We start from the raw sequence: 24,022 nt of genomic DNA, 5'->3' as shown, positions 1-24,022 counted from the left end.
TTTAATCTAAGATTTAACAGAAAATCAGATATGCAATGTGAAAAGAGCTAGACTGACATTAACCCGAGCCAGTCAAGTAGAGGACTGAGTACACAGCAAGCTTCTAACATGACAGACGATGAAAACACATCAGTTGCTCACAGGCTCAGTATCTTTTCTGACTTCCGGCCAGAATGGGTCTCATTTTCTTATTAAAAGATGGAAAGTCCCATTCCAGTGGATGTATGATTGTTTGCCTGAAAAGCCACTGTGGATGTAGCAATATCTCACTCCCAAATTGGAGAGAAGACCATAAAAACACAAACCTTATTAAGCCTTATTGTCTCATTAAGTTTGCCAGACAGTTTCGAATTAATTATAGTGCTTCTCCTGAACTACTGTATACAGAAACCCCCAACTGAGATATGTCTGTAACTTCATCTTAGGAGCTATGTATCACCTTTGCTGCACAAAGAAATCAGTAAATTTTGGTGTGAATGTGACCAATCTCTCATGTTTTGCTATTTTCAGAATCGTGAGCTGCAGATCATGCGGAAGTTGGACCACTGCAACATAGTCCGTCTGCGCTACTTCTTCTACTCAAGCGGAGATAAGGTCAGTGTCTTCAGTTGTCTGTCTCTGTGAACCGTTGGCGATCCCCTGGAGGCCACAAGACTGGACTATGTAATTCTACTAACCGGTACACAGACAGGAGCTCCATGTCAAATATAGACACTCGTGGACCCAGCCCACATGCTGTTAGGACCTGCCCTTACTTTGCTGAAGCTCCACGCTGCTCCCACCCAGTGCCTCACTCCGTATTTTTACTGTCCTCTGGGAGTCACAGCTAATTTTTGGCACGCAAACAGACCGGTGACTAGTATGACCCGATGCGTACAGACTCTGCCTGCCGAAATCACGTTTTAATTTGACAGCTTTTTTTTTTTTTTTTTTCGAACATTTTTGTACCTCCTCCTCCTGTGATCCATTTCTGTGTATCCATTTCCTCTCCCTCCTCCTCGTCTCCCTTCAACACACCAGATCTAATTATGGAGACGGGCACTGTGTTGTTGGTATGGAGGCTTACAGCTCACAGTGAGAACAGAGAGGAGGCTCGGGAAGTAGACAATAGGTTAAATGCTTATTGGATGGATAGTTGCAGACCTATTAAAGGATCAGCGACAGATGTGCGTCAAAGAAAGTTAAGTGGGTAAAACCTAGATAGGATGAGGTTGCCTCGGGTACGTACGGGTGTAAGGGTTCGTGACGGGTGCTGCAACGCTACCATTCTGTCTGAAACCATTTGCTGGGTTAGTCTTATGCAACTGCTGGCATGTGTTGTGCTTTATGCATACTGTGTGCTTAAGCTTTTGTCCTTTAAATATTTGTATTACTGTTCAAACAGAAAGCCACTGGTCCATGTAGATGGGCAAATAGTAGTTTGAGTTGTACCTATTCAAAGCACGTGATGGAAAACAGAAGACGATAAGAGACATTGATCAGACGTAAATCAACTTTCTCCTTTTTGTGTCAGAGTAAGCGTCTAAAAAGCTCTTCTCTCCTGTTATTATTCTTCATATTGATCTCTTTACACATTACAGGTGAGGGAAAATGAATACAGAAAAGTGTCACAATTTAGTATTTTACTACACAGTGGTCTGACAGGCCTGTTTGGATTCTCTCCGGGATCTCCAGCTCTTTTAAAGACCAAAAAACTGATAGGTTAATTGAAGGCTCAGCTGTTGGTGGTTGTTTGTCACTATATGTGGACCTGTGATCTAGGGTGAACCCTGCCTCTTGTGTGAAAGCTGGGATTTGCTACAGCACTCTTGCATCCTTGTGAGCAGGACAAGTGGTTTAGATAAAGAATGAATGAAGGTAAATTTTGAGGAGGGTCTGTACATGCAAATTATTTCTATAGCAATAAACCTATCAGTCTACAGGTGCATTATAAACTATGAAATACCTGTAGCAGTCTCTCTGTCACACTGGACAGGCGGGTCCCAATTTTGAGATGAGCATGAGAGGCAGGATCAGCAGTTCATCCCTCGAGTGTTTCTGCTTTTAGGGAAACAGTGTTTCTTTAGGATTAAAATGGAATAGACACACACGTGTGTGTGTGTGTGTGTGTGTGTGTGTGTGTGTGTGTGTGTGTGTGTGTGTGTGTGTGTGTGTGTGTGTGTGTGTGTGTGTGTGTGTGTGTGTGTGTGTGTGTGTGTGTGTGTGTGTGTGTGTGTGTGTGTGTGTGTGTGTGCGTGTTATTGACTTTTTTAAAGGGACTCAATGGTAAAGACCAAAATTTTGTAGCAGTTGGGATGCGCATCTCAACAGACTCTTTACTCTGAAACACGTCCATAAAATGCTAACTCTGCCCTCAAGAGCTAATAATAATAATATCACTTCATGATCATTCATCATATAGTGATATTACACAAAAGATATGGTATTTCTGACTTTATTCTTTACTTTTAAAAGTAGTTAAAACCTCAAAAATGTGTTGCATTTTGTCAATCAGATGAGGTGATGCTGCTTCATGTAAAGCATATTGAGGTTTTGCTTTAAGAATTCATCTGTGCACAGGAAATAGGGAGTAGAGGAGCATTTTGTTGCTGGCCTTTTATGCTTGATGTTTTGCTTAATTTCCCGAAGTGTCTCAGCCATGACTATAGATGCTGGTTTGGACATTACTGTCTCTATTTTACTGTGCAGAGTGCTTTGTAAAAATATCTTCCATCTTTCAAAAGAAAGCCTCAAACTCTGTTCCACAGCAGGAAAGATCACTGTGGTTATTTTCTTCACTGTTACCTTGCACAGACAGAAATAGAAGTATTTCCTAAATGTAAAACACAAGCGGAAAAACATATACAGACATTGATCACATAGAGCAGTTGCTGCAGCGGCAAGAGATCTTTGGTTTTGTGCCTTTTGGCTCAAAAGACAAATCCGCAAGAAAAGGCATTCTGTTTGAATTCACAGTTTTGATTTACATAATTGATAAACATAATCTGAAAATTAATTTATCGAAAATATATACACCCCACCCACACACCTACACCTATATGTTAAATAATGCATCTAACAGAAAAAAAATGATAGAACTGACAAAAATTGAGTCATGTTACCTTTTTTTAATAACGTAATATCTTCAACCGGGAATTTACATATCAATTTAGTCAAGTGCTGACTAATGTGGGGAGAGAGAGAGTCATCAGTGCATAAACTAAGCTCCATCTTCTCAGTGTTGCATGGTTATTATTGGCGATAGACGGCTGAGTCAGTCAGCCAGGTGCATGCACATTTTTTGTAGAAAATTAAACCTCAATTATTTAGGCGAGAGGACCAATCACATTCCCGCCTGGCTAACCAGCAGGGGAAAAGAGCCAAGGAAGTAGCTTTGTGGTGAGGCAGGAAGTGAGTCATCACTGTTGCCAGGCTAAATATAGCTGTGATGCTGTTAGCAGGAGGCGGAGTGGGCTCTGTAGCTGTCACAAATGTTATCAACGAGAGTTTTGCTGTCGTAGAAGCGACGAGTGCACACACCCTCTGTGCAAGGAGAGCACCACATATGGAGTGCCATGGGGTGAGACGGATTACAGTGACGGCTGATATCTGTTTTGAGGAAGTGATGCTCATCACCGCTTTCTCCACCCTTATGTGACTGCCTCTTGGTTCTTCCAGTCAGATATCCTGTATGTGTCATTCAGGGTGAGGCCGAGAGTAGCCTATCTAGGAATCGTAACCTACGTCAAAATCAATCATTATGATCTGCCGATAATTTGATGTGCATGTCTGGCCACATGTTTTTTTCCCTCTCTCTCTTCAGTGAGGGTGTCAGCTTTTCGACCACTCATTTAAGGATGAGATATTGTGTGTGACAGGCCAACACTATTAAAAAAAAAAAAAAATTGTGAGTTGTCCAAATTTGTGTTCCACTCCACCTGTGGAAGATTGGGCAAACAGTGGGGAAAAAGACTTCCATACTGATCACACACTACCTGTTTTATATATATATATATATATATATATACACTGCTCAAAAAAAATAAAGGGAACACTTAAAAAACACATCCTAGATCTAAATGAATGAAATATTCTTATGAAATACTTTGCTCTTTACACAGTTGAATGTGCTGACAACAAAATCACACAAAAATTATCAATGGAAATCAATTGTATCAACCATGGAGGTCTGGATTAGGAATCACCCTCAAAATTAAAGTGTAAAAACAAACTCCAGGCTGATCCAACTTTGATGTAATGTCCTTAAAACAAGTCAAAATGAATCTGTGTTGCTTCCTGAGTGGACACTATGATTTCACAGAAGTGTGATGGCCTTGGAGTTACATCGTGTTGTTCAAGTGTTCCCTTTATTTTCTTGAGCAGTATATATATATATATATATATATATATACACACACACACACATACATATATATATATGTATGTATGTATATATACACACACACACACACATATATATATATGTATACACACACACACACACACATATATATATATATATATATATATATATATATATATATATATGTAGTGTATACACACACACACACAAACTTTTCATGATACTGTCCTTTATTTTGCCTTTTAGTGGTTCTATTGGTTTTCAAAATTAATTTCAAGTCTACTAGCAGTCTTTGACCTGGGAGTTTAACCATTTTTATATCATTCTCTTTTCTGCTGAATCTTCTCTTTCTTCTTTGGACTTTTCCCTTCAGGGGTCGCCACAGCGAATCAACTTTCTCCATCTAACCCTATTCTCTATATCCTCCTGTCTCATACCAACTACCTTCATATCCTCTCTCACTACGTCCATAACTCTTCTCTTTGGTCTTCCTCGAGACCTCTTGCCTGGCACCTCCAATTCCAGCATCCGTCTACCAAAATATTCTCTATTCCTCCTTTGTACATGGCCCAACCATTTCAGTCTGACTTCTCTGACCTTCTCTCCCAAACGTAGTTGAACCAAAATTTGCTTCAAAATGTTTTTTTATACTCACCAGACATTTATCACTGAATGTGGAAACTAACCGTGTGTCAAACACATACCTATTGTTTGGGGTGGTCAGTCATCACTCTATGCATAGCTGCTTGCTTGCACAGTTGAAATAAGGCCTGCTGTGCTCAAAAACATTTTCTCAATTTGGTGGCTCTCTGTGTATGGTTGTATTACAGTATAATTTAGCTGGGTTTAACCTACAATCCTGGGCCATTTTTCTGATCCTTCCAAGACAAAAACAATTAGATGATTATTAATAAAAGCATTTTAATCACACGTATGGCATCGACATAACAAATGAGATGGTGTATATCTTGAAGCTGATGGCTGTCATGCAAATATTTCTGTGTTGCAGTTTTGTACAAGTGACTATGTGCATGATGCTTGCACTCATTGATTAGAACCTGGATTAGAACAATGGTTTCTTAAAACACCCTATGACTCAGTGCCAGCTCATGCTAGTCAGAATCAAAGGGAAAAAGGAAGTCCTAGAATAATTGGGTGGAGAAGACTCAGAGGCGGCATCCTTTCAGGGTCAGTATGCACCAGAATAAAACCTACGCAAGCCCGCCCTCAGAGCAAGCCTCGTCCAACCAGGAAATGAGGAAATGATATCATTGTCTGAGGCCACTGCTGGAGTGCTGGACGTTGTTACACATACTTGTGTGTTTCCTGTCCTTAGGCAAGGGCCCTACACAATGGATCCCTAGTTAGTCTTAAAAAAAATATTAGTCAGCTCTGACAGTTTCATTCATTAGGAGGAGGAAAACACCCTCTAAAATATTTCAGTGAGTTGTGTGCGGTTCTTGGCCCAAGATTTTTGCATTTGTGATTTTGCCCCCCTTGTACCACTGCCATCCTTCTATATGTTGATGTATGTGTGACCTATTTTCTCCTCTGTGTTCCCAACCACAGAAAGATGAAGTTTATCTGAACTTGGTTCTGGACTACGTTCCTGAGACAGTGTACAGAGTGGCCAGACACTACAGCCGAGCCAAACAGACTCTGCCCATGGTTTATGTCAAGGTATGTCTTTAGGTCGTATCAATGAATGTAAGATAACACAAGTGTTGCACTTAATGTCATTAGAATGGCCAGGGACCACATTTCACCCCAATGTAACAAGACCCTCAAGAGGAGGGTTTTTTTGTGGTTATTGAACTCCAAATCCTGAATTTTCTCACTTATTTCATGCAATTAATTTTTCCTTGCAATAAAATTGAAGTTGAAGGCAAAAAATGCTATTATTTCGCACACACACACACACACACACACACACACACACACACACACACACACACACACACACACACACACACACACACACACACACACACACACACACACACACACACACAATAACACTTTCTTTCTTCTTTTGTTAATATTTCTTTTTCACTTTGTTTCACCTAATTTTACTTAGTTAATCTTACTTTCAAATGTCTATCTATTGATCTATCTATAACACTAATCAAGCTGATTGATCTGGTGATTTCACTTTCGTTAATAACTGGAAACGTTTGCTCTTTATTTTGTTATTTTGATCTTAAATTGGGATGCCATGATGCAAAAGGACCCATCAGTTATATATATGTGAAGGTGCACTCATTTTGAAAACTTATAAGCCCCAGACAACTGTGTAATTGATGTTATATTAATTATCTTAAATGCAAAATTAGGGCCTGCATGACATACTGTATCACAAACGGTTGGTTGATAAATGGATTTTGATTTTGATTTGTGCACAGTAATACAGTAGTACAGATAAGTGTCTTGTATTTAGTTACACTAAAGCACACAAATCATTTTGATTATTTGCACGATGTGAAGTAATTACATATACAAGGGAAGTTGGAGCACATCATGAATGCTAGACTTTGTATAAACAGGTTTTTAGGCTGTTTCCAAACTTAACAGATCTTGGCAGTTGAAACACATCTCATGGTTTCTGTGGTTGTGCGATTGTCTGAATGTGTGTGTTTGTGTTTCTGTTTGCAGTTGTACATGTACCAGCTGTTCAGGAGTCTGGCCTACATTCACTCGTTTGGGATCTGCCATCGGGACATCAAGCCTCAGAATTTGCTCTTGGATCCGGAGACTGCTGTGCTTAAGCTCTGTGACTTCGGCAGGTAAGAATCAGCCATTGATAGCAAATGTGGTTCTCTGCCAGTTACTGTTAAAAGGGGAAGTATGTAGAATCCGATGAGAAGAATCTTTTTGAATCTCCAAACTTAAAAAATTAAGTCTCACGTGAGTTAATGTGACAGTTTTATTTTATCGTATACCATTGCAACTGATTTTCCTGCCAACGGTGATGAACCATTTCTGTTTTTCCTACTCACGTAGTATAATTCTTTACATTTGTATGCCATGTTCCTTCAAAGCCGACAACTGCCTTCACCTTTTCAGTTGATCTCTCCATGTGTCTTTTCTTGTTTTGACTGTGCCTCCTCTTTGTGAACCTTCTTATTTTTCCCAATTCCAACTACTATGTTTATAACCACATGGTGCAAAGCAGCTCCAGAGCCCAATTGTGACCCTAAAAACAGATGTCCCCGCAGAATTCGTGCAGACACACAGGATGTAGATGAGAAATAAGCCACAGGGGAAGAAGCTGGGTCAAAACAAAAGAGACTGATGGAGACAGAAATGGCAATTGCATCCTTAAATTCCATTAAGACAACAAGAATTTTAAATGTTATGTGCTTCAATTCAAACAGAACAAATGCATGCATTATATAAATTGTTTTTATTATGTAATTATTTTGGCATAATTATAAGCTGCTTTTTGGAATTAAACTTCTAAGATCTAAGTTGGGGATCAGCTGCAGTCATCCAGATGCTTCTCATGGAGACTATTATGAAAGTGTGTGCGTGTTGTTCAGATGTTTGAATCTGTAGTGTTTGATAATTTCCAACAAAGTAGAAAAAGGTAAGAAAGAAACCATATTTCACCTGCCTGCCTTTCTTTCATGGAATAGAATGCAGAGCATATCAGTAACTGCAGCTCTCCAGTATTTTTCTTGTATAATGGATGTTAACCACCTAAGACAGGGCAATCATTTCCTGTCTTCCAAAGGTGTATGAGCAGCAGCTTTATTTTGGTCTCAATATATGGCAGCAAAGGACGATATGATTCAAATTATTATGCCCGATTTTCCCCGTGCAGTGCTAAGCAGCTTGTCCGTGGGGAGCCCAATGTGTCATACATCTGCTCTCGGTACTATCGAGCCCCTGAGCTCATTTTTGGTGCCACTGACTACACTTCCAGCATAGGTAAGTAAACTCCCTCAACCATCTCTATGTCACTCTAAACTTCTGTCTGCATATTTGCGATCAATCATGACTTCTATCATACGAAAGAGATGCAAACACCAAGACATCATAACATCATCTAAACATCCTACCATCCGACGGCTCTGTCCATACAGTCAATAAAAATATTTAGAAGACAAGAATTATGGTCAAATGTGCTTCCATTCTTCTCTTTTTTTCAGTATTCTGTTTTTTGTGATCTTTTTTTAGATGTATGGTCAGCAGGTTGTGTGCTAGCAGAGCTGTTGCTAGGACAACCAATCTTCCCCGGTGACAGTGGAGTGGACCAGTTGGTTGAAATCATCAAGGTAATGGTCTGGCTCGAACCGCTGGAGTTGCATGCGAGACCTAGATGAAGACTTTGTTCTAAAGTTATGGTCTCTCTGTCTGCTTCATGTGTTTCAGGTTCTTGGAACTCCCACTCGAGAGCAAATCCGTGAAATGAACCCAAACTATACCGAGTTCAAATTTCCCCAGATCAAGGCACATCCTTGGACTAAGGTGAGTCAACAGGTACAGGAGCCCTTTTACTTCTCTTAAGATTCACTGCATTGAAAATGTCTTTGTGTTTTATGCATGTATGCCTGCACGCCTCTCCACAGAGATCTGACTTCACTGTCCTGCACCCTGCAGAGTCGCACATCTGTTCCGGCTCTGACATTTCTAGTCTCTACACAGGACTAAAATAATTTCCTATTTTGAAAGAAGATACACATTGACTTGATCAAAAGGCTATGCTTTAGAACCGAATAATATCCCCTTTTTATGTCTAAAAATGTATTTTCACCATTTGAATGTTGGCAAGTTGTAGCCCTTACTCTTTTCAACTCATAGTACTAGCATTTAAAAGTTAAATGTTTTATATTAGTTAGTGTTTTCATAAACTCTTAGAAGCCGTCCATGAAAAACACAGTTCAGCTGACCAATCCCCAGTCATGGAGAATAGGAGCAAACAGTCAATGTCCTGTAGAATTATTGAAATGCGTGCCTATTTTTTTTCCTCACAAGGCGCATCAAAGTAGAGAACATTGCCATTTGAAAACGGTGTGGCTATGTTAAAGATTAGGTCACAGGACAAATGATAATATCTGTTAATTGAAAAGTGCTAAATGATGCTGCCTTTGCGGCAACATTTTTCTAAAATTGGTTGCTACAGAGCTACCAGATGATGTTTGATGTAATTCAGTTTTCAAAAGAAGAATGTCAAAAGTGCCTTTAACATGTATTGATTCCCAGTATTCATGCACCATATGGCTATTCTAAAGACTTTTTTAATCTAAATAACCTGAAAATATGGTGATTGATTATATTTATCTATATCACCAAGTCCTATCTCATATAGTATGATAAAACTTGAGCCTGGTCTTCTGTTATTTAGTTTATTATTGTTCACATGTAATGTAAAACTATCTTCAATCTCGGATATACTGTGCTCACTGATGCTTGACTACAGGAATAATCAATTGCAATCGTTCTAGTAAAAGCTGATTTTCTTTCAGCACTTTCAAAAAAGCACCACATTATTCAGGTGATTCCTTTAGTCAGGATGCGCGTCTTCAATGGAAGCTCATTTTTATTTTAAATGTCCTGGAAAAAAATTGATGTCTACAAAAGACTGGCACTCTCGACACCACATGACATTGCATTGATTTGGCAGTTGCTTTTGACAACTGGAGACACATGCGAGAGGCATGAGTTGCCCACTGTGTCCACGGCAATCAGTCAGTACCGCTTCAGTTGTTCGTCTAAGAAAGACTAGATAACATTATCAGACAGTCAGGTTGTCATGGCATCATCTTGCATGTTTTAAGTCATATGTTTAAAAAAACAACAAAAAAAAAATTCTCTTTGAATGTTAGTGTGTTTGCGTGTGTGCGTGCGTGTGTGTGTGTGTGTGTGTGTACGCACGTGAGACTTGCATGTGCTCACACCTGAATATCTTGTGGTGTTTGACTCTGGAATAGTCTACATTTCATCTCTTTTATCATCTGACTTTGTGCTCAGGTGTTCCGGCCACGTACGCCCCCAGAGGCCATTGCCTTGTGCTCCCGCCTGCTGGAATACACGCCCACAGCACGCCTCACCCCTCTGGAGGCCTGCGCACACTCCTTCTTTGATGAGCTCCGTGACCCCAATGTCAAACTGCCCAACGGGAGGGAGAAGCCTTCACTCTTCAATTTCACCACTCAGGGTAAACACATGAAATACTGTATACGCACTCAGATGTGCATTCAAATTTAGAACATGAAGTAAAATAAAGATTTGGACTGGAATCCTTGCCATCCTATTGCACTTTCAATAAATGATCCAATACATGTCTTCCAAAATCATAATAGGAACCATAACAGCTTGGTAGATTTACATGCATATCAAACTATAGGTGTTGATGAACTTTGAAAAGCAAACTAAAACAAACAAGTGTAAAAAGTAAAAGTTGATTATTTCTCCCTTTATCACTTCTTCTCCTTTCATGATTTTGTGACACTGACTGCTGACATGTGATTTTCTTATATACTGTATGAGAATAGAAGTCAAAAGTTAGAAAGTGAAAGACATTGAGAACTGATATGAAGATCATGCATATCCATCTCAGTTCATCTCAATTCACTTCTTTGATAGTCACACAGCCAAAAGCGCTTATTACACAGTTTGGATTTTGACTGTCTTGTGTTTTGCAGCATCTAAACATTTAATTGTTGTTCATTTTATGAAGCTGCCCCTTTTACACTAAGCTCTATACATTACTTTTACTACCTTTGATGCAGGATTGTGATATTTTCAAAACTTTCATGTTCACATGTTGACTTTTGCTTCAGCTATAATTTCAAGCTTAGGATAGTTTCATTTACAGAGTAGTGCTGTACCCGGACAAAGTGGGGCCCTAAGCAAAGCAAAACAAAACAAAAAAAAAAACAATGTTACTAGTAATTCGTCCACTCTGATAAAGCATCCAGACATGCAATCTTCAGTGGAAGCAAAGCGGGATTTCAGTATTCTTTCCCCCATGGGTTTGCAAAATAATGGTCCCGAATCCACTGGGTTATTCCCACATAGAGAATTTACCGGGCTGCCACCTTCATCTGACATCTTCATCAGAAGCTATACGATCGCATACCTTCCAATTGTAGCTGCGGTGATTCATACTGCTATTCTCCCTCATTGACTTGGTGAGTAGTAGCAAATAACTTGTGAGGTTTAACACTTAGTTATTGCCTTAGGATAGTATAGAAATAGCATTTGTGCTAAGGCATGAAATGCAGAATAGCATGTGTGTATGAGACTGGCAAGGAGTCAGTAGCCAATCAAAAGCAGCAACGCTATAGCAGTGCTTCTGAATTAGCCTGACAAATGCCATATTCTCAAATAGTGGACCCCGAAACTCATTCTCATCAATCAACAATCCTCTCTTCGTTCTTTGTTTTGCTTTCATGGAAACTCAAATTCAGTATTCAAACTATAAACGTCTTAATGTTTCCTACCAATTTCTCAACTTTCAAAATTACTTCTGTCACTAAGAGGTGATCCCTCTTCTAGTTACACAATTGTAAAAAAAAAAGAAAATTCCTGACACATTCTTTCTTTTTCAGAGCTGTCCAGCAATCCTTCCTTGGCCTCCATACTCATCCCTGCCCACGCCCGCAGCCAAGCCGCAGCCTCCACACCTACCAATGCCTCTGCCACCACAGGTCAGGGCTACCCCACTCTTACTTTTTTAATACAGTTGACATAATTTTAGACATCACACATTTGTAACATTCCTTGGCTTACAGTTTCTACAGTAGAAATGCAACATGTTATTTTGGCACTATCCCCCCCGCCCCCTTGGCTGCTTCCGTCCCAGCGAAAAATACACACTCACTCACCGCAGCAGCAGCACTATATTATTCATGCACCGTTGCAAACAGAGAAAAGCCCATAGAGATATTACAATGAATAGACCCAGTCAGTACTTTCTCTCTCTCGTTTTAATTTGTCGGCAGAACTCCAGGCAAGGCATCTTAATATTCGGACCGCATTTTTTATAACAATAGATCAAATTAATACCATGTTCTACTCTAGCTCAAACACCAGGCCATATCCCTCTCTGTAATCGTTCAGCCAGATAACCTTAAAAAGCAAAGAATTTTCCTGTAAAGGTTAAAAAAGGTCAATGGAACCTTACTGGACATTAGTCAACACTTTCAAAGAAAATAGTGTTCCATAAAAATTTATAAGGGTGTAATAACCCAACCTACCAACAGCTTGGATTAATGAAAGACTCAAGGCTCCTGTTGTAGATTAACTCAACATTAGCTTATAAAGAAGGAATGTATGAAAACTCAACTTAAGACAAAATAAATACAAACAGGAAGGCAGTTGTCTTTGTTTACTTGTGATTTCTTTGTTTGCAGTGCAAAATTAAATTAAACCCTTTTGAAAAATGTTTTTTTTTAATGTAGCTACTGGATGCTACTGGACTGAAGGGTCAATGACAGATTTAAATTTTTTTTTTGTTTTATTTACAGTTCCTTTTTCATACAATTTTTATTTTAATTTAATTTTTTTTGTTTGTCTTTTAGTTTTCAAATTATTTTTTCATGTAGTTTGGATTTTTTTTTTTTTTATGTAGACACAGACTACTAAAGTTAAAAATCAACACCAGTTCTTAATTTCCTTTTTGGATCATGATTAATTTTCTTTCAGCTTAAATAAATCTTCATTTTCCCTTCATATAAGGAGAGTACCCCCAGGTCATCAGTACATTTCTAAAGTAACATGGAAAAAAAAAAAAATTGCCCTGTTTTGGTCTCTGGTCACACAAGTCAATTTACTTGATATTGCAATCGGTTTTTAGCTTCACAATGCAGTTTGTCACATAAATCATCCTATGGTGGGGTTGTTTATATGTGGAGGTTTACAATGCATTTTGTCACATAAATCATGCTATGGTGGGGTTGTGTTTATACCGAGAGTGTAAAGGGCAAACGTGCCATTACTCTATGTGTTGCTATTGTTTCAGTTTAATTGACCAACTTTTCCTCCTGTCCATAGAGGGTAACAGCACAGAGCGAGTTCCCAGCACCACCACTGCCTCTGCCTCGGCCTCCAACTCCACTTCCTGAGCCCACAGGCCGTCCGCCCTGCTCTGTCTCAGCCCCAGCCCACGGCCTCCCCATCGCCCCGGCCAGGGGGTGAGGTGAGCTCAGCTCTGCTCTGCCCTGCTCTCCTCCCTGACTGCAGCTGAGCGATGCTGACGCAGTCCTGGTTCAGCAGCTAGCCAACGATCCCATGCAACGACCACAAACCAAGCATCTCTGATCAGCCTCTTTTCTCCTGGCACCCTCATCCATCTGTTTGAAATCTCCTCCATTCTCTGTCAAAGACGTGTCTCTGTGCCCTTTCAGCGGGGAAACAAAGCACAGAGCCAGAGGTGTTTGTTGACTGAACTAAAGATTGAAGTACACTGTACTTGTAAACAAAATGCTAGCCTGCTAATGTTTGTAAGAGGACAATCTGTATAAAAAGTCCTGAGCTGTCCTCCCCAGTCCTCCCCCCCATTTGGCCTCTTTCCCCACCCTATTGTCCAATTTTCTGCCTCCTCATCCCCATTATTTGTTTCCCCTGTGTAGTGCATGGCCTGAGTATGGTTAATATCACCCAGGGTGCAACTCCTGTCACCTTTCACCTCCGCAGACAAGGCATGAGGCTCACACAAACGTATACACTCATAAACACCCTGATCCTCACATGCGCACACGCAAACAAAGACACACACACACACTCACACACACACACACACACACACACACATGGATGCATGATGATCCTGATATATGTGCAAAGAAACAGTCTGCTAGTGGGGATAATGTTTGGAGGGGATGTTTTTCTTTGCCCAGGGTTGTTTTTAAATGGTTAGCAAGCTGTTTTACTCTTCTTTTGGTTTTTAGTATTTTGCTTTGTACTCCTGGGCAAATATTTTTGGTTTGCCATGTGCGATGGATGTGACATGTATCTGGTCCTGTGTGCTTGTATAATATATACATACAATACAAATACAAAACAAACATGCATACATACACGGTTTATATATTACTTTTCCTTATGTATAAAAAGTATATATAGATATATGTATATTAACTACAATGGTTCAGAAATCATTTATGGTGAGCTCATATCTGTCAGGGCAGTGGCAATATTTGCTGCTGCTTAATGACAATAGATTTAGTTTAAATACGGTGGTGATTTTTATTTTTTATTTTATTTTTTTAAGCTGGAGTACGTGTTAAGATTCCAGCAGTCACTTCTTCCCTGTTTTCCTGTGTTGTCTGTATCAAAGCTGTAGATGGATTTAGGGCAGTGCTCTATACCTTGTCTTTGTACCGACTCTGTCTGTAACTGTTTCTGTGACAGTGCGGTGTCTGGACAAACATCTTTCTCTCTCTCTGTGTCTGTAAAGAATTCAAACTGTTTCTTGACACTTTTCTTTCCTCGACTCTTTGAGATGTTTTGGCAGTGGGGGTGATCATGGGTCCCTCGTCACACCGCCAACCGTCTCGTGTTGTGACCACTGACTTGAGGTGTTAGCCTAGTGTTCCTTTTGCACCTGCCGCACACAGAGCCATTTGGTACAGTCCGTCGAAGCGTCTTATTTACAGAGAATACTCGCTACAAAAAAAAAGAAAAAAAAAAAGAAGGAAAACAAGCTGAATTTGTATATACAGTATAAATGCTCCTCACCAAAATTCTGACTTGTATGACTTGTATGTTGTTCTTTTTTTTTTTTTTAATGTTGATTTTTTTTTTTTTTTTTCCTCCATGTTGTGTTTAAGGTATGTATATATGCAGACCCATGTACTGTTTATGAGCAAAAACAAAGATGAGAAAGGGTAAGGAGAGAAAAGAAAATGAGAAAAATAAAACAATCAGGGCAAAATTTCAGTTGTGTATGGATATTGTAGATGATGATCAGCTTTATCCAGCCATATGTTCAATCTTACCTGTACAGTACAGTAGATGACAGCTGTATTATTGTAACAAGAACTAGTCATGTATAGTGTAACTATAGGTTGGAGTGCCTTTGCTTTCATACACCTTCGCCTTGTTTCCCCCTCACCCAGCGACCACCATCTCTCCCCCCTAATATTGAGACTCTCCCTTTGGTGCTGTTGAATGTCCTGCTATCCTGCAACATACACTCTGTTACTCTGTCCAGCTCTCTCTTTATCTTGCGCTCTCTCTCTCTCTCTCTCTCTCTCTCTTTCTTTCTCTCTCTCACAGACACAAACACACGCAGACTGACTGTTCAGTCCACACCACTCGCACCTCTTTCCCCTTTCCGCTGTACACTTAAATGTAATATACATACATTGTTAATTGTAAGGAAATTTTCCTTATCTGAAAATACATTAGACAAGTGTTTATTTTAATAGATGTTAAAAAAGGTTTTATCTTAGACACATATTGATGCACAAACATGCGTAACACAGTCCTGGCATGGACTCGGGCATGGAGTGGGTAGGGGGCAGCAGCAGAAAAAAGGCCTCATATACTGTATGTATATGTATGTCTGTGTGTGTATGTACACATTTAATATATAGACATGCATATGACCATATATTATATGTGTACAGATTCTGTGTTACTCACAGTGTTGGTTCTGTTACCAAAGCCAAAATATAATGTGGTTATGATGAGCCATCCTCAGAGGCAATAATGTATTATGTCTCTTTCTCTGGATATGTTGTTGTTTCTGTGCCCTCTTGTCCTCCAGTCTGCATTTTTGGAGAATTCAGTAGCACCTAAGGGTTCGAGTCATGTAGCCTTTCTCCTGCTTGCTGTAAGTTTTGAACGTGTTGCTACCCCCCCACTAGTAAGTTTGACCACTCTACCCCGAACTCTAGGCCAATAAAAATGACACAGTGGCAATCTTGAGAAAAAGAAAAAAGAGGGAAAAGAAAAGAGAAAAAAAAACAAGGCGAGCAAGTATAGAAGCTAGCATCCTCTGCTAGCATAAACACTTGTATAATGTGCTAACTGGGGTTAAAGAAAACAAAAATCATCGAAAATACTACAAAAGCATCCTGTATAACAATACTACTACTTGAATGCCTCTGTTTGTGACTGAAATCTTTATTTCATTTGTTTATGTTCTGTTTTTTTGTTTTTGTTTTTCTTTTGTTCTGTGAAGGTATGCTAAATGTGCGCCTCTGTAAATATCCCCCCTTGCGTGCTCTGAGGAATATAGTTCCCTGGTACTGTAATTTGCATTAAATAAAGAGTAGGATAGCCTGGAAATTATCAAGCCAATTGTTTTGTCTTCTTTTCAAATATCTAATTTTACTCCTAATCATGTGAATTGAAATTAATCATGCCTAGATGTTCCTGAGTGTTTAAAGTGAGGAACGTCTCAGTCATCTGCACTACCAATAAAGCCAAAACAACATTGATTGTAAAGCTACAGTTACTTGAAAATCATGAACAAATTACTTGTTGTGACCAAGAAATAAAAGTATGCCCACAAAACTAACTAATAAAAGCACTTGCAAAGATCTGATATTCTTTCTTTTTCATTATGTCTCAGCTCTGACTGTTTGACTTAATACATAAGCCTTCATGAGTGAAGTCACAAAATGCATAAAGAGTTGGAGAGGGTAGTTTTCCTGCACTTAATCTGAGTTTTACTGATGCATGGCACTCTGTCAAGTTGTGTGACAAATATATCTTACAAAATATAATGCATTGCTGTAAAATAAGCTTACGTGTGCAGTTAAAACAGTTGAAATAGTTTTGGCCCAAAGCAGCAATAAACTTAAGTTTTTTCATGCTTTTGTGTATTTCTCCTTTGATTTCTTTTTCCTTCTGAGTTTTTTTTTCACTTGTTGCCTAGGATTTATCCCAGTATTAATTGTTTCAATGGAAGAGCATGTTAATTATCAGATCATTTTACATAGATCTAATTGGGTACATTAATTTTTGACAATTTCTTTTCAAAAGTCACTTTTTTCATTCATTTCTTTCAGGAAAGTCCCTAATAAATTTGAATGTGATTCCTTGATATTTCTTAATGTTAATTTCACAAAATTGAAAGAATTTTAGAGAGTAAGAGTAACTGCTTTGCTATTGTGATCTTTTTCAGTGTTATGAGGCATAGTGTCATACCAATGTGCTCCAATTGTCCAATGTGTTCAATAAAACTGCTAAGATAAGATAAATTTAATTGATTTCCATAGGGAAAATTCTTTTGTCACAGCAGTGTAACAGTTATAAGTAACAATAAATATGAGTATAAATAGAAATAGACAGAGACAATTAGAAGACAATGTTCATCCGCAGAAAATGTGATTTCTTCAAGGGTATATTGATTATCGCTACATGTGCATGTTTTGTTTGTCTCATAATGGCTCTCTTAAACTCCAAAGAACACCACCTCTTGCTACCAGTGACTTGTGACAATTTTTATAAATATTACTGAAAGGGGGATTTGGGGAGGAAGTGCGGTATTTGTTAAATTTGATGTCAGAATTGGTATTGGTGGGTTTGTGGGTGGTATTTAAGGGAAGAGGGACAAAAAAAAAAAAAATTACACGGAACTGTCAATTTCCTCATATGAATTTTGGCCATACCTAACACCACCACTAGATGAAGCCACGACACAGTTTTTACTGGCAACAATATAATCCGTTTACCTTATTAACTTTGTACAGATTTTATAGCAAAATATGTAATTATGTATGCGATGATTTCTTTTAAGGTCGCATTGGCCCTTGATTAAGATCTAAAGATGACATAAGAGACAAAAAGTATCTTTGAGCATTTTACCCAAAGAAACTGTATAATGCATAAGTCCCTAAAAATTGCTTACTCAAAAAAGCTAAATATCAAGTCTTCAATATCAATTTCTGATTCCTAACGAAACCCATCCCTTTCTGAGCTGTCGTCACCGGGAGCTTAAGTATATCACACCGGTGTGGGAGAGCCCAAGTGATATGACCTTTTTAACAGCAATATATATTGGGACTGGGAGGACCTAAAAATCATATTCCATCTGTAGGTTTTGAGTATTCAATTTCCATGAGATTCTGAGCTAGGGCCAGGGTAGTCAGACTTGTTTGAATAGTATGAACGTTGCTACCTGTGTCCACAGGATGCCATTAACATCGGGCCCTTCGTCCAGGGAGCAGGTTCAGGTTCTTACACTTGATAACAAACTCCATGAAAATGCAAGTCAAATAATAAACTATGATTTTATATTTTTCAAAATACTTTTTATATTCTTTACATGTAAAAAGCGATACATTGAAAGGACAAAACTGCAAAGCAATGCAGCTCAACAGAAGAAAATCAAAGATGGGTGACAGGGTTGTACTGACTCAGTCAATAAGTGAACCTGGACAATAATGATAAATAAATGCTAAAAATTATCCTGAAAACAACACATAGGTAGTCAAGACATGTGATTTTGTCTGAGTGACAAGAAGGTGATATTTTAGTAGCTATCAGAGGGCAAGAGAAACAATTATATTTATGGAACTTGATAAAACATAAAAGAAAATAATAAAAATTAACATTTTAAAGGAATTCTGTTGGTTGACATAGATGCGGAGCAGTTGTCGAAATGTTTTAACTGAGGTTTTCATTGAAGATGACAATAATGTTTCTAGAATGCTATGTGACTAACTGCGTGCAAAATCAACAAAATCATTCAAAGCAGAGAAATAAACATCCAGAGCCCTCCGCTTCTCCCAGTTTTAGTGCTGTTCTCCCCTGTCCCTGGGTCCTTGGCTGAGCATCTCATAGAGGATTTGGCCTGAGGCTGTCTCACCAGGACAAGTAAACTGTGAGTACAAAGTACTGGGAAGGCTGGCAGGACGCACTGCAGTCCCCTGAACGATGCTTCGGGCTGCTTGCAAGTGTCGGTGCTGTCTCTGGCGCACTGGGACAGAGAGTTACACAAATTAGCAAAGTTCCTGCCATGAAGAGTGTCACACATCAATCCAACTTGTTTGTTTTTATTGAGAAAGACTGTTTATTTTTACAAACACTTATGAAGTACCCAAGACTGAACTGTAGAAATAACTTAAACATATGCGATTATGAATACTGTAGAATATTGACTGTGGAAACAGTAATATTGAACAGTTAACCATATATGTTTACTTGCAATCTGCACATGCGCACTCTGTAGGCGGGGCTCATGTCTGTCGGTACGAATTGCTATCATCACCTGTGCTCTGCTCTTCAGTAAAATAACTAAGTGCTACTCTAATATCTCCGGTCGCCTCTTTTACGCAAAACACAACAAATACATTAGTTTCAAACCTCTTTGTCTGACAGTGATCTTCTCCACCTCTGGAATGAGGAAGCTGTATACCAATTCTGACACAATCTCTTCTGACTGAAGATTGTTCCTGCTGTTCTTATACATACAAAGGAAATTGATCAATTCTTTGAGTTTTAAACAGCAGATGGGTTGTGGTTTGTGGATCTGTTACCTTTCCTCCATGGCGTACGCGATATCATTAACCTTCTTTGCTATCACGTGGATCTCATCTCTAGCCTGCTGATCAGCTGTTTGTTCCAAGGTCTCCAGTATGATGTCCTCTAAATACAGATCCACAGTTTCCTGGTGGACCTGCACCATCTGTGATGTGGAGAGAATACAACCACGTGCTAGCGCAAAAATATAATTCTTAGAACCATTATGTTTGCTGTCAAAAATGTACATACTTGTCTGAAGATGTCATCTTCCTCCCTGCGTCTGCGCTCCTCTAACTGTCTCCTTCCACTCTCCTCAGCCTCTCGTTTGAGACGGTCTCTCTCAGCCAGCAAAGTAAAGGCATGTATCCTGCGCTCCTCCTGGAGACGAATCAGCTCTTTGGATAATGTGTTGAAGAGGTGTTCAAGCTCTGCGCCTACCCTCTTCGCATGTGCTGCCTCCTCTTGAGTAATCTGGAAGGGTTAAAGGAAAGGAATTGTATGTTAATAGTTAGTGTAATTGTGTAAATGTTTGTATGTGAATACTGTATCTTACTTTTTCTCTCTGTTCATCTCTCCTTTGCTTCAGGGCCAGAATGAGATCTTTGTCAGCCTTCAGTAGATCCTGCTCCTCCTTTTGGAGCGCATGGACAGTACGCAATTCCTTGATAAGCTCTAAATTGTTCTCCTTGCCAACAACCATCTGTTTGTAAGGATGTCAGAGCACCGACAAAAGTCAATCCAGGTGCTAAAGTAAACTTTCCATGCACTTCAGCCATACAAAACTCAAAAGAGATGTACAGACCTCATATTGCATACTTCTTCCCCTTAGTAGTTTCTGCAAATGGATTACAGCAAGTTCTATTTCCTCATCTCCCTAGCAAGATAGAAGATGAAAAATACCATGAGTAATGAATGCCGGACTAAGAAAGTATGTGTCAATTAGCTAAAGACATTTACTGACCTCAGTTGGCTCCTCAACTTTGGGAGTTGCAGGACGAGGAACAGGCTTTTCCTTCTTGAGTAGAAAGCGTAAGGGCTTCTCTTGTTCTTTCCCCATGTCTCTCAGGGCCTATGGAGACACATATTATCATTTATGTATGTAGACCTCATGGTATGTCTTTGGGGATATTATTCTTATTCTGTACCTTGTACAGCTTCATCAGGCCAATTTCTCTGCTCTCAGCAGGCTTGATCACATCCCTCATAGTCTTGCCTTTGTGTTCATGACTTTTCACATGTTTGTTGAGGTCAGATGCCTGGAGACCTGACTCTAGCTCTTCTAAGCCTAGGATTGACATAAAGGACAATTATAAAACTATATACTATTATAAAATATAAAATATGATAAAGCTACCCTAATGCATCAGGGTAAAATAATGAAAATATAATACTCCCAGTAACAAATCTGCCAAAACACCTACATATTTAATTAAATAAAAAGAAGGACATGAAACATTAAAAGCAATAATGTGGCCAACTATGTGACTTTGGGTCTCCATTTAAAAATACCATCACAGGAAAGAGAACATCAATAAGGATTTGCGGTGACTGAAACTGTCATTTCCAAGGTGCTATTATTGAAATTACAACTCAATTTGTTTAAAAAGGCTTTATATTTCGACCTTCATACGTGTCCAAGTAAATATTCCTGGCTGAAGGGACAGAAGTCGGAAAGGGGAATTCTGTAAAGTTTTTGAAGATCCCACGTCGCTCAAGCTTCCCCTCCACATTTCTCCTCTTAGCCTCCAGTTTCCTCAGAGCTACAGACAAGAAAACAGAGGAAAAGAAGGAGGTCAAACAGTACCCAAAATTATATTTCTGTTCAGTATATACTTGTATAGCTCAGTAGATGGAACAGTCCACTTACACCTCATGTAGTCAGTGTTGATCTTATGGAGCTTCCGCTCCTTATCTTCGAGTTTCTTAGAATACATTCTGTTTAGTCGCTCATATGTGATACTTTTATGGGCCTCGGCTCGCTGACGCTTCAGGTCCATCAGCACAGCAAGACGGGCCTCTTGTAGCCTGGAGTGTTAGAGAAAGGTAGGTTTTGCATGGACAGCAAGAACATCAAGATCTATAAGGGTTTCGCAAAGGATTGCATTAAGACTTGTTCATGTCCGTCATATTGTAACCTTTCTGGATGAGGCTGGATTTTGTTTTCGTGACTAGCTTTTCAAAAGTAAATAACAAAAGCTTATGCATAGAAACCACTCACTTCTGAATTTCCTCTTCTCTGAAAGCCCATTCTTTTGCTTCCATCTCCTCCATCATACGCCTTGTCTTGGCTAACTGACTTATGTCATGCAGTGGAGGAAGGGTAGCCTCCCAAGCCCTTTTGGCACGTGCCCGCTCAATCATTTCAACTTCTGACAGTCCTGCAGGCAGACCAAAACCTGGGGAGAAAGGGGAGAAGAACTGATAATACCTTTGTGCGCATTTCAACATTAACGCTCCAGAATATCACATTCAACATCCTTGAAAGCTATGAATGGTAAAGGGGTGAAGAGTAGATTTTGATTTGTGATTTTGTACCCCAAGTCAAAGATGCCAGAGTCAGGAGCTCAGCAGGAGATGTTCCAGGCCGGACAACGTACTCAGGACTGTAGGGGTCTGTCTGTGTTTCATTTTCCCTGTAGTCAGTCTGGACCCCCACAGTGCAGTGTGTGGGGATACACTCAGCCTTCTTTCCCACACTTGATTCAAATTCTTCTCTAGAATAGAGAACAAAAGAGGATGCTCCTTTTTTTCTTTCTTTGTTGAGAAAAAATAATGTGATATTAGGGAACTTACTGTGGAAAACCAAACTGGGGGGTAAATTCCTGACCAAATGAAGCCAAGGGACTAAAAGATATAAGAAACCGTGTCAGAGGTTGTGGTCTCAAGTAACCTGGGCAGCATTACATTAAAAGGATAGCTTTGGAGTGTGAGCAATCAAACCGTTTAAAGAATTTCCATCGATCAGCTCCACTCACTTCACATTCCTCAATTTTCAGCTGTGGAAAGGCATTTGGAAATACCCTGTCGAGAGAATCACAGCCATAATGTGACCAATATGCCAACAGAACATGTTTTATGTCAGTAATGTTTGTCTGAATACTTATGTGTGTAACTGTATGTTACCCAGCCAGAAGCTGCAATGCTTCTCTGCGCTGCTCTGTGTGGCCTCGCCAGGAGCGGTCAACAGAAACTGGTACGGGGTCAGTCAGGTCCAACTGAACAGTATACCTGGGATGGTGGGGCAAATTACTAAACATTGAGGCAAATTCCGGCACCTTCCTCTGAAAAAAGCATGAAAAAAAGCATTTCTTTGAGACACATATCTTGTTATGAAGGGAAAATATTAAGTTAATTTTCTCATTGTGGAAGTAAAAAGAAACTATAACTGGTTGCACCTGAATAAGCAAATCATTAGCTACACTTCCGCCAACATACCGTTACCTGTAGTCCATCAATAAGTACCCGGATGTTGTGAGCATTAACCGTTAGTTAAAATGGTTAGTTGTGTTTTTGAATGCTAACAGTTAGCTACCGTGTTCATTTTAGCACAGAGACAAGTTGCACACTTACGACCTGTCCCTTTGACACGTAGGCCTTGACATTGGCCCTGTTGTGGTCCACGGCCGATGACACCGTGTAAACTGGGTCTGAGGCAGAACATTCACATCCATGTCAGGCAGGCTCAACTCGTCTTAACTCTCAGTCTTTGGAGAGAGACGGCGGTAAAGTTCCCTCACCGTATAAGTAGTCAAAAACCCGCTCCTGCTGGACGACTTTGCCATCCATTTTTTTCAGGATTGTGCTTGTCTTTGGTAAGCCCATTTTTATTCGATAATTGTTAATATTATTATATCAAATTGATCGGACAAGATGTGAAGTGTTAATCTCTCCAAACAAAGTGTTATGGCGTCTCTGTGCCGCTGTTGTCAGCGTTACCATGGAGACCACCAACTGACAGATGATGAGTAGGAGCGGATTTGTTCATTGTTGACATCATTTTCTGGCCTTTTTTTTCTCCCCAAAACCTTTCCCGATTTAGTCCGCTGTCTTGTGCGCTTAATAGCAGCCAGCCAGAGTACTCTTAGGATCGAATTAATGGAGACCTAGTATTCTTGATTCGTGATTCACTATGAATTTTAGAATCATTAAATCGGCAACTGCCCATTTCCAATAAAGATTGAAACAAACCTTTTTTTGGCTGATGGTTAAAGCCAACTCAATAAATCATAACCAATTCGGGAAAAACTATCAATT

The 24,022-nt window shown here is 39.5% G+C and overlaps 2 protein-coding genes across 3 annotated transcripts in view; one reads left to right on the top strand and one right to left on the bottom strand.

The window, feature by feature from the left end:
- gsk3ba (glycogen synthase kinase 3 beta, genome duplicate a) overlaps nt 1–14,994 on the top strand; it is a 34,114-nt gene extending 19,120 nt beyond the window's left edge. Inside the window, exons 3-11 of one of the 2 annotated variants that reach the window (XM_086145220.1) lie at nt 511–594; nt 5,912–6,022; nt 6,995–7,125; nt 8,166–8,272; nt 8,522–8,619; nt 8,717–8,812; nt 10,316–10,502; nt 11,899–11,997; nt 13,343–14,994. In XM_086145220.1, coding sequence (XP_086001346.1) covers nt 511–594; nt 5,912–6,022; nt 6,995–7,125; nt 8,166–8,272; nt 8,522–8,619; nt 8,717–8,812; nt 10,316–10,502; nt 11,899–11,997; nt 13,343–13,413 — 984 coding nt within the window. In that variant the 3' untranslated portion in view covers nt 13,414–14,994. Of the gene's footprint in view, nt 1–510; nt 595–5,911; nt 6,023–6,994; nt 7,126–8,165; nt 8,273–8,521; nt 8,620–8,716; nt 8,825–10,315; nt 10,503–11,898; nt 11,998–13,342 lie in introns of both variants that reach the window. The other variant, XM_086145219.1, reaches the window with a different exon arrangement.
- Nucleotides 14,995–18,568: 3,574 nt separating this feature from the next.
- On the bottom strand, nt 18,569–23,590 carry cfap91 (cilia and flagella associated protein 91). Its single transcript, XM_086144507.1, has 17 exons — nt 23,506–23,590; nt 23,339–23,415; nt 22,892–23,049; nt 22,709–22,789; nt 22,562–22,612; nt 22,304–22,482; nt 21,987–22,164; nt 21,636–21,793; nt 21,391–21,528; nt 20,914–21,053; nt 20,730–20,837; nt 20,571–20,642; nt 20,322–20,468; nt 20,018–20,239; nt 19,783–19,931; nt 19,610–19,701; nt 18,569–19,223 (listed from the first exon to the last, which is right to left on the bottom strand). Exons 1-17 carry the CDS (start codon nt 23,588–23,590, stop codon nt 19,039–19,041), a joined length of 2,220 nt encoding a protein of 739 aa, XP_086000633.1. The 3' UTR covers nt 18,569–19,038.
- Nucleotides 23,591–24,022: the final 432 nt, after the last annotated feature.

This window comes from Fistularia commersonii, chromosome 4 (assembly GCF_037954325.1).
Source record: "Fistularia commersonii isolate RoL2024-O1a breed Wild chromosome 4, RoL_Fcom_v1.0, whole genome shotgun sequence".
Taxonomy (NCBI): domain Eukaryota; kingdom Metazoa; phylum Chordata; class Actinopteri; order Syngnathiformes; family Fistulariidae; genus Fistularia; species Fistularia commersonii.
This window is presented reverse-complemented; position numbering and strand designations above follow the sequence as displayed.